The 13,918-nt window shown below is 55.6% G+C and overlaps 1 protein-coding gene across 2 annotated transcripts; it reads right to left on the bottom strand.

The window, feature by feature from the left end:
• Positions 1–235: 235 nt before the first annotated feature.
• GPR3 (G protein-coupled receptor 3) lies at positions 236–2,718 on the bottom strand. Of its 2 annotated transcripts, none has more exons than XM_029080387.1 (2): positions 2,658–2,718; positions 236–1,894 (listed from the first exon to the last, which is right to left on the bottom strand). In XM_029080387.1, exon 2 carries the CDS (start codon positions 1,877–1,879, stop codon positions 893–895), a length of 987 nt encoding a protein of 328 aa, XP_028936220.1. In that variant the 5' UTR covers positions 1,880–1,894; positions 2,658–2,718; the 3' UTR covers positions 236–892. The 2 variants fall into 2 exon arrangements, with proteins under 2 accessions (XP_028936220.1, XP_028936219.1); XM_029080386.2 differs by lacking the exon at positions 2,658–2,718 and adding an exon at positions 2,553–2,641.
• Between the last annotated feature and the right edge of the window lie 11,200 nt (positions 2,719–13,918).

Genomic DNA, 13,918 nt, shown 5'->3' with positions numbered 1-13,918 from the left:
AACTGAGGCCCAGAGAAGTGAAGTGACTTGCCCACAGTCACACAGCTGACAAGTGGCAGAGCTGGGATTCGAACTCATGAGCCCTGACTCCAAAGCCCGTGCTCTTTCCACTGAGCCACGCTGCTTCTCCTGCGGAGGCACCCCCAGCCCCCAGCCTGAAGTTCTCCGGCCCCCCCACCCCGCTTGGCACAACTGAGGCAACGAGAGCTCGGTCCATCCGTACACACAAACTCACTTTTTATCACAAAATCTCTTTTATTTCCAGTCTCATTCCAAAACAGCAACGGGAAGGGGGCCGAGTCAGCCCGTGCCCCTCATCACTTGGATATCTGGCGACCTAGGGCTTCCGGCACCCCCAGGGGCGTCTCTGGGATGGGGCGAGGAAAGGCGCCCACACACAGGCCCCCCACTCGCGACGACACGCCCTTTCTGCCTGGAGGGGCACGCGTTCAGGGACCAGCGCACTCCACGGAGCAGCGTCGGGGCTGGCGCTAAGGAAAAGGCCTAGGCAACGCCGCCCGCGCTCCACTCCGGGCTGCCTAAAAAAATAAAAAACCAGAAGCCGTGGGCCCCCGATTTTTTTTTTTAAATAAGTGATTTTTTTTCTCCCCGTTTTCCCGAAAAACAGAGGTTAATTAGGGCCACAGGAGAAAAATCTCCCCGGCTTGGGTGTTAAAGGGGCAGTGCCCAGCAAATAAATAGATAAATAAATAATTTTTGTCTCTAGCTGCATCTCTCCCTCTCTCTCCCCAGCACCGCCCACCCGGCCAGGCTCCCCGGCTGTACCACGCCGACGACTGGATCCCCGGAGCGGGAGGCTTTAAGAAGAGGCCGGGCCTCGGAGAGCCCCGGAGAGTCCCTGGAGGGCGGGCAGGGAGGGGGGACGGGCCCCCTAGACGTCGCTGGGGGAGCGGGAGCCGAAGGGGGCCTTGGCAGAACAGCAGCAGCAGCAGCACACGGCCCACAGCACCTTCTGGATCTCGCGCTGGCGGAAGGCGTAGATGACCGGGTTGACCACGGAGTTGCAGGTGGCCGGGAGCAGGGTCAGGTAGGCGTACCGCGGCGGGTAGGTGGCGTCGCCCAGCAGGCAGTAGACGGCGAAGGGCACCCAGCAGGTGGCGAAGGTGCCCAGGATGACCGCCAGGGTGGCGATGCCCTTGCGGGTGGTGACGTAGTGGGAGGTCGCCAGCAAGTGACGCTGCAGGGCGATCTGCTGGGCGTGGCGGCACACGATGCGGCAGATGCGGGCGTAGAGATGGAGCATCAGGGCGAAGACCACGAAGAAGGAGGCCGAGAGCAGGACCAGGTGGCCCTTGGTCAGCGGGCAGACCACGCCGCAGGACGCCAGGTCGTCCAGGCAGTTCCAGCCCAGCACGGGCAGCAGCCCCAGGCCCAGCGCCCCGCCCCAGGCCAGCAGGAGCATGGCGTGGGTGCGGGTCACCGTCCCCTCCGAGTAGTACGTCAGGGCGTTGTAGAGGGACAGGTAGCGGTCGACGGCGATGGCCAGCAGGCTGTTGATGCTGGCCGTGAAGGCGGTGACCAGCAGGCCCACCAGCACCAGCCGCAGCTGCGGGAAGGGGAGGCAGTACTTGGAGGCGAAGTGGAGGACGAGGCCCAGGCCGGCGAGGAGGTCGGCCGCCGCCAGGCTGCCGATGAGCAGGAACATGGGGGCGCGGAAGGTCGGCGTGCCCAGCAGGACGGCCACCACCAGGGCGTTCTCGCACGAGACCACCGTCCCGGACACGCACAGGGCCACGTCCCAGCCGTACAGTCCCGTCCGCGACGGGTCCGCCGAGGCCAGGCCCAGGCCCTCCCCGGCTCCGTCCCCGCCGGTGCCGTTGCCGCCCACGAACCTGCCCGGGGGCCCCTCCGCCGTCATCGTCGGTCCGGCGACCTGCCGGCGGGGGAGGAAAGGCTCCCGTGGGGTGGCCGGGCGTCGACCCGGAGGGAGAGGAGAGGTCTGTGGGGCGGGGGGCACCCGTGGGGGAGGTTGGGTACCCACCCACGGGGAAGGGAGACAGATGTGGGGGCACTGGGCATCGGGCACCCACCCAGGGGGAGGGGAAACTCCCGTGGGTCGACAAGGCACGGGGTGGGGGGGCCCACGTGGGCCTCGACTTGGGCCCGGCCGCGGTCGGGGCTGGGCCCTCGCCAAGGCCCTACCCCTTCCATCCTTCCATCCCTCCCTCTCCCACGCCAATGCTCCCCAGCTGGAAGGCGGCCGAGGCAGGTGCCCTTGACTCGTGCCCCTCACCCCCTGCAGCTCCCAGCTGGTGGCAAGGCCCGGCGCGGGGAGGGGTCCACTACAGCAGCAGCAGCGAGCTCGGGCTTCCCCCACCTACCTCGCGGACCCCCCTCCTCGCTGCAGCGGGGCTGGGAGCCGGTCTGGGGGGGGTCCGACACCCCCTGCAGCGGGGGACGGGGATGGAGGGGCTCCTCTCCAGCTCCACCGCTGGACCACCCACACGTGCAATCCCTCCCCCATCCCATCCCGGCCAGGTGTCAGTCCTTCGCGGAGGGGAGCCCCTCCTGGGGGGGGGGGGGGAACTCACCGCGGACCCCTCCCTGGGAAAAGGAGGAGGGGAACGATCCCGATCCCTGGGGATCATTCCCGATCCCTGGGTTTTCCCACCTGGAAGAGGGGGATTGGTACTCACCGGGCCCGGGATGGAGGGTCGGCTGGGCTGAGCCCCGGCGGTGTCACTCACCCGGGGCCCGCGCCTCCCCCCCCACGCCCCCCCCCCCGCGCGCTCCCTCGCTTACGTCATCCGCCCCGGCCAGCCAATGGGCTTCGCGGGAAAGAACGCAGCGCGCGCCCCGCGCCGCATACTAATGAGGCTCCGCGTCGGAGAATCCCATTCATAAAAAAAAAACCACCCCCCCCACCTCCTCCGGCCCCGCCCACTCCGTCCTTGAGCGGCGCCCCCTGCCGGACGGGCGGGGCGGCGCCCGGTCCCCGGAGGAAGAAGAAGAAGGAGGAGGGTATTTGTTAATAATAATAATGGTGGTATTTGTTAAGCGCTTACTATGTGCAGAGCACTGCTCTCAGCGCTGGGGGAGAGACAGGGTCATCAGGTCGTCCCCCGTGGGGCTCCCAGTCTTCATCCCCATTTTACAGATGAGGGAACTGAGGCATGGAGAAGTTGAGCGACTTGCCCGCAGTCACCCAGCTGACAGGTGGCAGAGCTGGGATTCGAACTCATGACCTCTGACTCCCAAGCCCGGGCTCTTTCCACTGAGCCACGCTGCTTCTCAATAATAATGTTGGTATTTGTTAAGCGCTTACTATGTGCAGAGCACTGTTCTAAGCGCTGGGGGAGATACAGGGTCATCAGGTTGTCCCCCGTGAGGCTCCCAGTCTTCATCCCCATTTTACAGATGAGGGAACTGAGGCACAGAGAAGTGAAGCGACTTGCCCACAGTCACACAGCTGACAAGTGGCAGAGCTGGGATTCGAACTCATGACCTCTGACTCCCAAGCCCGGGTCTTTCCACTAAGCCACGCTGCTTCTCTAAAGCGCAAAGCACTAGAGAAGCAGCGTGACTCAATGGAAAGAGCCCGGTCGTGGGTTCTAATCCCGGCCCCGCCACCTGTCAGCTGGGTGACCTGGGGCAAGTCACTTCCCTGGGCCTCAGTGACCTCAGCTGGAAAATGGGGATAATAATGTTGGTATTTGTTAAGCGCTTACTATGTGCAGAGCACTGTTCTAAGCGGTGAGGGAGATACAAGGTAATCGGGTTGTCCCACGTGGGGCTCACTGTCCTAGTCTCCGTTTTACAGACGAGATTAAGTGAGGCACAGAGAAGTGAAGTGATTTGCCACAGGCACACGGTTGACCAGCGGCAGAGGCGGGATTCGAACCCATGACCTCTGACTCCCAAGCCCGTGCTCTTTCCACCGAGCCACGCTGATGAAGACTGTGAGCCTCACTTGGGACAACCTGTTTACCCTGTATCTACCCCAGCGTTTAGAGCAGTGCTCGGCATATAGTAAGTGCTTAACGAATATCAAAATTATTATTATTCATTCATTCATTCATTCAACTGTATTTATTGAGCGCTTACTATGTGCAGAGCACTGTACTAAGCACTTGGAATGTAATTATACAAGGTCATCAGGTTGTCCCAGTAAGGCTCACAGTCTTAGTCCCCATTTTACAGATGAGGGAACTGAGGCTCAGAGAAGTGAAGTGATTTGCCCAAAGTCACCCAGCTGACAAGTGGCAGAGTCGGAATTAGAACCCACGACCTCTGACTTCTAAGCCCGGACTCTTTCCACTGAGCCACACTGCTTCTCTAAAGAGGAGAGCGGGAGGTGCGGGGAGGGCCGGGCGGGGGACTAGGTCTGTGCCTCTGTGTGTCTTTGCACGTGTGTGTGAGCGAGCATGAGCGTGGTAGGCTGACAAGCACCTGGTGGGGGAGTTAATCAATCAATCAACCGTGTTTATTGAGTAATAATAACAATGGTATTTGTTAAGCGCTATGTGCCAAGCCCTGTTCTAAGCACTGGGGTAGATATAAGGTAATCAGGTCGTCCCATGTGGGCTCACAGTCTTAATCCCCGTTTTCCAGATGAGGTAACTGAGTCCCAGAGAAGGTCACACAACAGACAAGTGGCGGAACCTGGATTAGAACCCAGGTCCTCTGACTCCCAAGCCCGGGCTTTTTCCACAAAGCCACGCTGCTACTTATTGTGTGCAGAGCACCGTTCTAAAAGCTTGGGAGAGGACACTGTAACGGATGTTTTGGGGGTTTTGTGGCGGGGAGAAGGGAGGGGAGGAGGCATAGCCGGATGGCGGGCTCTGTGAGTGTGATTGTGTGTGACTGTGTGTGTGAGCAGGTGAGGTGTGTTAGGGGGAGCAGAGAGAGACTCTCGAGGGTGGGGGGAGAACACAAACCAGAAGAACGGGCAGATGGGAGACAGAACAAGGAGGATCCATCCAACCATCTCTGCGGCGAGCAGAAACTCCTCACCACTGGCTTTAAGACCCTCAATCAGCTCCCCCACGACACATTTTCCCTCACCGCTCTCCTACTACAATCCAGCCTGCACACTCTGCTCCTCCAAACCAACCTACTCACTGTATCTACATCTCATCTATTTCACCGCCATCCCGTTGCTCACGTCCTCCCGCCTACCTGGAACTCATTCCTGCTTCATACCCCACAGACAACCATTCTCCCCACCTTCGAAAGCCTACTCAAATCCTACCTCCTCCAGGAAGACTTCCCTGACTAATCTCGTGTCTCCCCCACCTTATTCTTCCTCCCTTCTGTGTCATCCAGGAACTCGAAGGACTTCGATAGCCCCCTCACCCTCAGAACATTTATAGGCATCTCCGGTTCTGTTTCTTCTCCTTATCCCTTATTTATTTTGTCTGTCTCCCCAAGTGGACTGTAAGATCCTTGTGGGCTGATATCATGTCTACCAACTCAAACATATCGTACTCTCCCAGGCACAGTGCTCGGCACACAGTACAGTGCTCCACCCAGAGTAAACCTTATACCTCTAGTAAGTGATCAGTAAATAGCACTGATTGATTGGACTGAATCCTGAGAAAAGGTACAGTGATCAGCACTGCCCACCTCACTGAAGTGAGGGGACAGTAAAGGTGGAAGCCATCAGTCCTGACAGAGAAGCAGCATGGCCTAAGGGATAGAACCTGGGCCTGAGAGTCAAAAGGACCTGGTTTCTATTTCTGGCTCTGCTGTGTGACCTCGGGCAAGTCACTTCACTTCTCTGTGCCTCAGTAACCACACCTGTAAAATGAGGATCAATCCTGTGAATCCCATGTGGAACAGGGGCTGGATACAAATTGATTAGCTTGTCTTTACCCTGACTTTTAGAACAGTGCCTGGCACAAAGTAAGCGCTTAACAAATACCATCATCATCATCCTACTCCTCACTAGGACTGGAGTAGGAGCAAGGAGAGGTTGGCGGGAGGGTGGTTTCCCAGTTGGGCCGGGTCATATGTGGAACATGTAAGGTGAGCCCATCCATGACGAAGAGGGCACAGGGGCGGGAAAGTGCAGAGACAAGACAGCAGCAGACAGGTGGTGGAGCCGGGATTAGAACCCAAGTTTTTCTGACTCCCAGGCCCGTGTTCAATACACTAGGCCATTCTGCTTTCTAGGGCTGGGTGCGATTTCGGGGAGTGGGAGCAAGAACTGCCCCCAACGCCACCCTCTCTTCCCTCCACCTGCACAGACTGCGTTTCTCCTCGCTCACTGCACTGATCGGAAAAATCCTGGAGAGGCCTAAATTCATCGGGAAGACCGCGCTGGGCTACCTGGCCCCTAATCCCCACAATGGTAGGCTCAGGAGTTGGGGCTAAGGATGGAGCTGTGGCTAACACTGTGGAGGTGAGGGGAGGGGGCCTTAGTGAGGAGTTTAGGCTGGAAAACTTCATCTTCCTCTTCTGAAAAAGGGTAAAGAGGAGCTGGGAACCTGGAGCTGACCTACAGTGTGTGTGTGTGTGTGTGTGTGTGTGTGTGTACACGAATGCCTGCCTGTGTACCTTCTATGACAATGCAAATGTGACCGTGCATGTGTGCATGCAGGTAAATTTGGGTGTGTATATGTGCCTCTGGGCCTGAGCCCCGAACATGGGAAATGGTACACATGTGCACATCTCTGTGTGAAATAAGGTGTCCTTGGAGCCCAGGGTGGGGGCAAGCCTGCTAAAAGGAACCTGGATGGTTCAGGGCCCCCAGAAAAGCAAAGGGACGTACCCCGGGCTGGTGTGTTTGTGTGTAGGTGCACGGGCTTGGATGCACGTGTTTCTCTGTGGGAAGGATCTGTACGCGCTTGTGGGTGTGCTTGCGTGTACGGAGCCGAGAGCGTGGGTGGGGACACGCTCCACCTTGTAGCTACTCGTAGGTTTGGAAGTGCAGGTGGTTGTGGGGAGCGGTCTGCGTGTGTGCACGCAAATGGATGTGGATGTGAGTGAGTATATGTGTGTGTGTGTGCGAAGAGGGTAGATCCACAATTCGGTCCATGGTGGCATTGAACCCAATGCGGTCCCCCCACCCCCTGCCATCCCCTTTTAGGCCAGAGCTGTGTGCCCACCGCCAACCTCCCTCCCAGCTCCTACCTCTGGCCTGAAATACCCACCTCCCTCCTATCTGAGACAGTGACTGTCCCCCACCTTCAAAGCCTTACTGAAGGGACATCTCCTCCAAGAGGCCTTCCCTGACTAAACCTTCCTTTCCTCTTCTCTCACTCCTTTTGGCATCGCCCTGACTTGCTCCCTTTATTCACCCCCTCTCCACAGCCTCAGAGCACTTATGTCCACATCCGTAATTTATTTATATTGACGAAATAATTAATAACTCTGGTATTTGCTAAGCGCTATGTGCCGCGCACTGTACTGAACCCTGGGATAGAGAGAAGGGACCCAGTCCCTGTCCCACACAGGGCTCACGATCTCAATCTCCATTTTCCAGATGAAGTAACCGAGGTCCAGAAAAGTGAAAGGACTTACCCAAGGTCACGCCACAGATATGTGGCGGAGTCGGGATTAGAACCCAGGTCCTTCTGACTCCCGGGCCCGGGCCCCAGCCACTAAGCCACGCCGCTTCTCCCCCAGGCCTCCTCCCGGTCTGTAACTCGCTGTGGGCCGGGAATGTGTCTGTTTACGGTTCTACTGTGGTCCCCCCAAGGGCTTCGCACAGCGCTCCGCACACAGTAAGCGCTGAATAAGACTGGACGGACGGCTCCTGGGAGAGGGCCGGCGCTGTCCGTGGTGCTGACAACGGGGACCTCGCTGAGTGGCCACCGACCAGCCCCGGGGGTGAGGCCGGGGTCCCCCCTCCTGCCCCCAGACTGCCCGCTGGCCTTTGCCAGGGGAGGAGATGCCCAGGGAGGGGCAGGAGGGACGCGGGACTTGAATCAGAGGCGGGGGAGGGGGGGCGGGGGAGTCAGCCCCGTGGAGATGTCACTCTGACAGCTGTCAGACACTCACGTGGACCCAGGCAGCTGAGCCCCCCGCCCCCGGCCACGCGTGCTCGGGACCTCGGGGGAGCCAAGGGCGGGCAGCCGGCTAGGCCTCGAGGAGGGGGCCGAGAGTGGGGAGGGGGAAATCTGATCCGAGGCCGCTGAATCCCCCCCGCGGCTTCAGCGCCCCAAACAGCAGGGAACGGCACGTGGAGGAAGGAGGGTCCGCCCGGGACCAGTCTGAATCCCCTTGCCCTCGGAGGAGTGAGGAGTGGAGGTTTGAGAATAAAAGGGGGGTTCTCTTCTCGGGCCCAACCAGGAACCCCGGGGAGATTACTAAACCCACTCAAAAGCTCTACATAGGTGAGAGCGCGGGAGCACACACTCAGCCTCCACCAGGGCTCTCCCGCCACCACGGCTGCACAACTCTTCCCCCAAATACACCCACACCCACACAGGGTCCCCAACGCCTACCGCAACCCAGAAGCCCACTCTCCCAGCTCTCCCATCTACATCTGGAGCGGCTGTTAGACCTCCCATCCCCACTCCCTCAGCGCCACTTTTCCCCTGGAAGAAGAGACTCGAGGACCGCAGAAGCCCCCGCTGTCATCCCACAGCCCTTGGCTTTGCCTCGGGAGAACGATAATAATAATAATAATAATATACTTGTGAAGCGCTTACTCTGTGTCAAGCACCGTCCTAAGCCCTGGGGTAGATAGATAATCAGGCTGGACACAGTCCGTGTCCCACATGGGGCTCAAAACCTTAATCCCCATTTTACAGAGGAGGTAACTGAGGCCCAGAGAAGTGAAGTGACTCGCCCAAGGTTACCCAGCAGACAAGTGGTGGTCAGGATTAGAACCCAGGTCCTTCTGACTCCCAGGCCCAGGCTCTAACCACTAGAGCATGCTGGGCAGAGTATGGCCGGGGGGAGAGAGCTGCCTGGGGCTGCTGCAGAAACAGTGAGAGTGACCAGGGGTCCCTGCAAGTTGGAGTCAGGCAGCTGTCACAGCCCCCAGGGATGGGGTAGGGAGAAGGGAGGGTGTGTGTGCTCGTGGATACTTTTAGGAAGCCTCAAAGACCCCCAGAACCATCCTGACCTTTTCTCCTGGAATTAGGACAGGGTAGGGAGGGACTGGGCCATCTCCCTTTACCTTCTTCACCCACCCCCAAGTGTGCTCTGATCGTGGCACTTTGGGCTTTTTGAACTCCCAAAGTTTCCCACTCTTTAACCCCTGTCACCACATGGTGAGGGCTGGGATCAATCAATCAATCAGTGATATTTATTGAATGCTTACTGTGTGCAGAACTCTGTACTAAGCACTTGGGAGAGCACAATAATAATAATAATAACGGTATTTGTTAAACGCTTACTATGTGCCAAGCACTGTTCTAAACGCTGGGGTGGATACAAGGTAATCAGGTTGTCCCACGTGGGGCTCACAGTCTTAATCCCCATTTTATAGATGAGGTAACTGAGGCACAGAGAAGTTAAGCGACTTGCTCAAAGTCACACAGCTGATAAACGGCAGAGCTGGGATTAGAACCCACAACTGCTGACTCCCAACCCCGTGCTCTGTGCCACTAAGCCACACTTCTTCTCCGTACTTCTCTCTTACTTCTTCTACCACAGAGTTAGAAGACCCGTTCCCTACCCACCACCAGTTTAGAATCCAAAGGGGGTGACGGACATTCATAGAAATAAATGCTACAGATGTGTCCGTATGTATTTGTGGGGACGAGGATGGGGTGAATATCAAGGGCCCAAAAGATACAGATCGAAGTGCCCAGATGATGCAGAAGGGAGAACGAGTTTGGGAAAAGAGGCCTTAGTGGAGAAGGCCTCTTGGAGGACAGAGATAAGACCTTAATTAGACTTGGAAGTTGGGGAGAGGTGGTCTGGAGCATTTAGAAGGGGAGTCCCAAGTCAGAGGGAGAATGTGGGAAAAGCGTCAACGGTGAGATAGAAGAGATGGGGGCACAGTGAGTAAGCTGGCGCTAGAAGAGTGAAGCAAGCAGGCTGAGCTGTAGTAGGAGATCAGTTATTTAAAGTAGGAGGGGGCGAGCTAATTTAAGTGCTTTAAAACCGATGGTAAGGAATTTCTGTTTGATGCGGAGGTGGATGGGGAACCACTGGAGGTTCTTGAGCAATGGAGAAACAGGGACTGAACGTTTTCAGAGAAACAATCCGGGCGGCAGAATGAAGTATGGACTGGAGTGGGGTGAGAGAGGAGGCGGGGAGGTCAGCCAAGAGACAGTTTCAGTAACCAGGGCGGGCTAGGAAAAGTGTTTGTATCAGCCTGATAGCAGTTTGGATGGAGGGGAAAGGGCAGATTTTAGCGACGATGTGAAGCTGGAACTGACAGGATTTGGTGACAGATTGAATACGTGGGTTGAATGAGAGAGATGAGTCGAGGATATTGCCAAGGTTACCGGCTTGTGAGACAGGGAGGGTGGTAGTGTTATCTACAGTGATGGGAGAGTCAAAAGGAGGACAGGGTTTGGGTGGGAAGATGAGGAGCTCTGTTCAGGACGTGTTAAATTGGGGGTGTTGGCAGGACGTCCAAGTAGAGAGGTTCTGAAAGCAGGAGAAAATACAAGACTGCGGAGAAGGAGAAAGATCAGGCCGGGAGATGCAGATTTGGAAATCATCCCTACAGAGGTGGATGTTGAAGGCATGGGAGCAAGTAAATTCTCCAAGGGAGTGAGTGTAGATGGAGAATAGAGGGGGACTCAGAACTGAGTCTTGAGAGATTCTCATAGTTACGGGGTGGGAGGCAGAGGGAGAGCCTGGGAAAGAGACTGAGAATGAGCAGCCAGAGAGATGGGGGAGAACCAGGAAAAGACAGTATCAGTGAAGTCAAGGTTAGATCACGTTTCCAGAAGAAGAGGTCCTGCCCCCTGAAGCCGATCAGTGTCTTTTTTATTTTTAACGGCTGTTGTTAAGCGCTTTTATGTGCTAAGCACCCTTATAAACTCTGGGATCGATAATAATAATGGTGGTATCTGTTAAGCGCTTACTAAGTGCCAAGCACTGTTCCAAGCGCCAGGGTAAATACAAAGGTAACCGAGATGTTCTTCCCCTTGACTCTATTTATTGCCATTGTTCTTGTCTGCCCGTCTCCCCCGATTAGACTGTAAGCCCGTCAAACGGCAGACTGTCTCTATCTGTTGCCGACTTGTTCATTCCAAGCTCTTAGTACAGTGCTCTGCACATAGTAAGCACTCAGTAAATACTATTGAATGAATGAATTATCCCCCGTGGGGCTCACAGTCTCAAGCCCCATTTTACTGATGAGGTAAATGAGGCACACAGAAGTTAAGCGACTGGTCCAAGGTCACACAGCAGACAAGTGGCGAAACCGGGATTAGAACCCAGGTGGGATACAGTCCCTGTCCCTCAGGGGGCTCACAGGCTTAATCCCCGTTTTACAGATGAGGTCACTGAGGCCTGGAGAAGTGAAGTGAGTTTCCCGAAGTCACAGAGCAGACGAGTGGCGGAGTGGAAATCAGAACTCCAAGTCCTTCTGACTTCCAGGCCTCAAGTTGATTGAAATTTGTCGGACTCTGCCTCAGTTCCCCGAGTAGCCACGAGATGGTGGTAGGGGCTCAGTCAGCTGCGGGCCATTCATTCATTCATTCATTCATTCATTCATTCATTCATTCATTCATTCATTCATTCATTCGTATTTATTGAGCGCTTACTATGTGCAGAGCACTGTACTAAGCGCTTGGAATGGACAATTCGGCAACAGATAGAGACCATCCCTGCCCAATGACGGGCGCACAGTCTAATCGGGAGAGACAGCAAAACCAAACGGAACGAAACAAAAACAGGACAACATTTGCACGATAAATAGAATCAGGGGGAATGTATACCTCATTAACAAAATAAATAGGGTAATAAATAATATATATACAAATGAGCACAGTGCTGAGGGGAAGGGGGAGGAGCGGAGGATGGGGTGGGGAGGGGGAGCAGAGGAAAAGGGGGCTCAGCTGAGAAGAGGTGAAGGGAGAAGGGGGAGGAGCAGAGGGAAAAGGGGGGAGCTCAATCTGGGAAGCACTCTTGGAGGAGGTGAGCTCTCAGGAGGGCTTTGAAGAGGGGAAGAGAGTTAGTTTGGCAGACGTGAGGAGGGAGGGCATCCAGGACAGTGGTAGGACGTGGGCCAGAGGTCAGAGTTCTGCTCAACACTTTCCCTGCTGAGAAGGGGGCTGGGGGTCGGGGGGGTGGGGAGGACTCCTTCCTCCCTGCCAAGTCTTTCTATGGATCTGGGTGTTGAAGATTATTTCTGAGCCCCGTTCCTAATCAGAGACCAAGCATCAGCCAAGCGACCTCCGGCTGGGAAGGGGTTTTGTTATTGATAATAATAATTTGGGATTTGTTAAGCACTTACTATGTGCCAAGCGCTGGATAGATACAAAGTCATCAGGTTGTCCCACGTGGGGCTCACAGTCTTCCCCATTTTACAGATGAGGGAACTGAGGCACAGGGAAGTGAAGTGACTTGCCCAAAGTCCCACAGCTGACAAATGGCAGAGCAGGATTAGAACCCACGACCTCTGACTCCCAAGCCCTTGGTTTTTCCACTGAGTCACCCTGCTTCATTGCTTGGATTGCTTGGATCAGACCGGTGGAGTGTGAAAAAGGCAACCTTTGGGTCTGGCTAGTTTCTTGTTTGTTTATTTGTTTTTATGGCATGTGCTAAGTGCTTACTATGTTCCAGGCACGGTACTAAACGGTGGAGTAGGCACAAGCTAATCAGGTTGGACACAGTCTCCGTCCCACAAAGGACTCACAGTCTTAATTCCCATTTTACAGATGAGGGAACTGAGGCACAGAAAGGTGAAGTGGCTTGGCCAAGGTCACACAACAGAGAAGTGGAGGAGCCGGAATTAGAACCTAGGTCCTTCTGACTCCCAGTCCCGGGCTTTACCCACTAGGCCACACTACTTATCAGGAGGGCAGGACCCAGGAAGGCAAGGCTCTGAATCCTTACTCATGGGGGTGGGGCCGGCGTCTTGGGGCTGCTTAGAGGTGTTTGGCTGGGAGGGACTGGGAGGGAAAGTAAAAGGAGAAGAGGAGGGATAGGAGGAATAATAATAATAATGTTGGTATTTGTTAAGCGCTTACTATGTGCCGAGCACTGTTCTAAGCGCTGGGGTAGACACAGGGGAATCAGGATGTCCCACGTGGGGCTCACAGTCTTAATCCCCATTTTACAGATAAGGTAACTGAGGCACAGAGAAGTTAAGTGACTCGCCCACAGTCACACAGCTGACAAGTGGCAGAGCTGGGATTCAAACTCATGACCTCTGACTCCAAAGCCCATGCTCTTTCCACTGAGCCAAGCTGCGGGGAGAGTGTGGGAGGGAGAACTCAAGCCAGAAAAGAGTTTAAAACCAGCCCTAGCCGCCAAACCCTGTCGGTTCTCCCTCCAAACCAACTCCTGATTCCTCCCCTTCCTCTCCATCCAAACAGCTGCTATCCTGGTCCGAGCTTCTCTCCTACCACTGCTAGTTTTTTGTGTCGGCCTCTTCAGTGGTCTCCCTCCACCCACTGCAATAAATAATATAATAATATTTGTCAAGCACTTACTATGTGCCAAGCACTGTTCTGTGAGTCCACGTCGGGCTCACAGTCTTAATCCCCATTTTACAGATGAGGGAACTGAGGCACAGAGAAGGTAAGTGACTCGCCCAAGGTCACACAGCAGACATGTGGAGGACCAGGATTAGAACCCATGACCTCTGACTCCCAAGACCGTACTCTTACCACTAAGTCATCCTGCTTGTATTTGTGAAGCGTTTACTACGCACCAGGCACTGTAACTAAGCACTAGGGCAGAGCCCCTGTCCCACATAGGGCTCACAGTCTTAATCCTCATTTTACAGATGAAGTTAGTGAGGCACAGGGAAGTTAAGTAAGTTACTCAAAGTCACACAGCAGACAAGTAGGGGACAGGATTAGAACCCAGGCCC

Source organism: Ornithorhynchus anatinus, chromosome 16 (assembly GCF_004115215.2).
Source record: "Ornithorhynchus anatinus isolate Pmale09 chromosome 16, mOrnAna1.pri.v4, whole genome shotgun sequence".
Taxonomy (NCBI): Eukaryota; Metazoa; Chordata; class Mammalia; order Monotremata; family Ornithorhynchidae; genus Ornithorhynchus; species Ornithorhynchus anatinus.
This window is presented reverse-complemented; position numbering and strand designations above follow the sequence as displayed.

Coding starts and splice junctions, on each gene's coding strand:
- GPR3 (XM_029080386.2), bottom strand. CDS start 2,609: ATGATCCCCAGGGATCGGGATCGTTCCCCTCCTCCTTTTCCCAGGGAG. Junction 1,895..2,552: donor TTCCCAGGGAGGGGTCCGCG/GTGAGTTCCCCC, acceptor CCCCGCCGGCAG/GTCGCCGGACCGACGATGAC.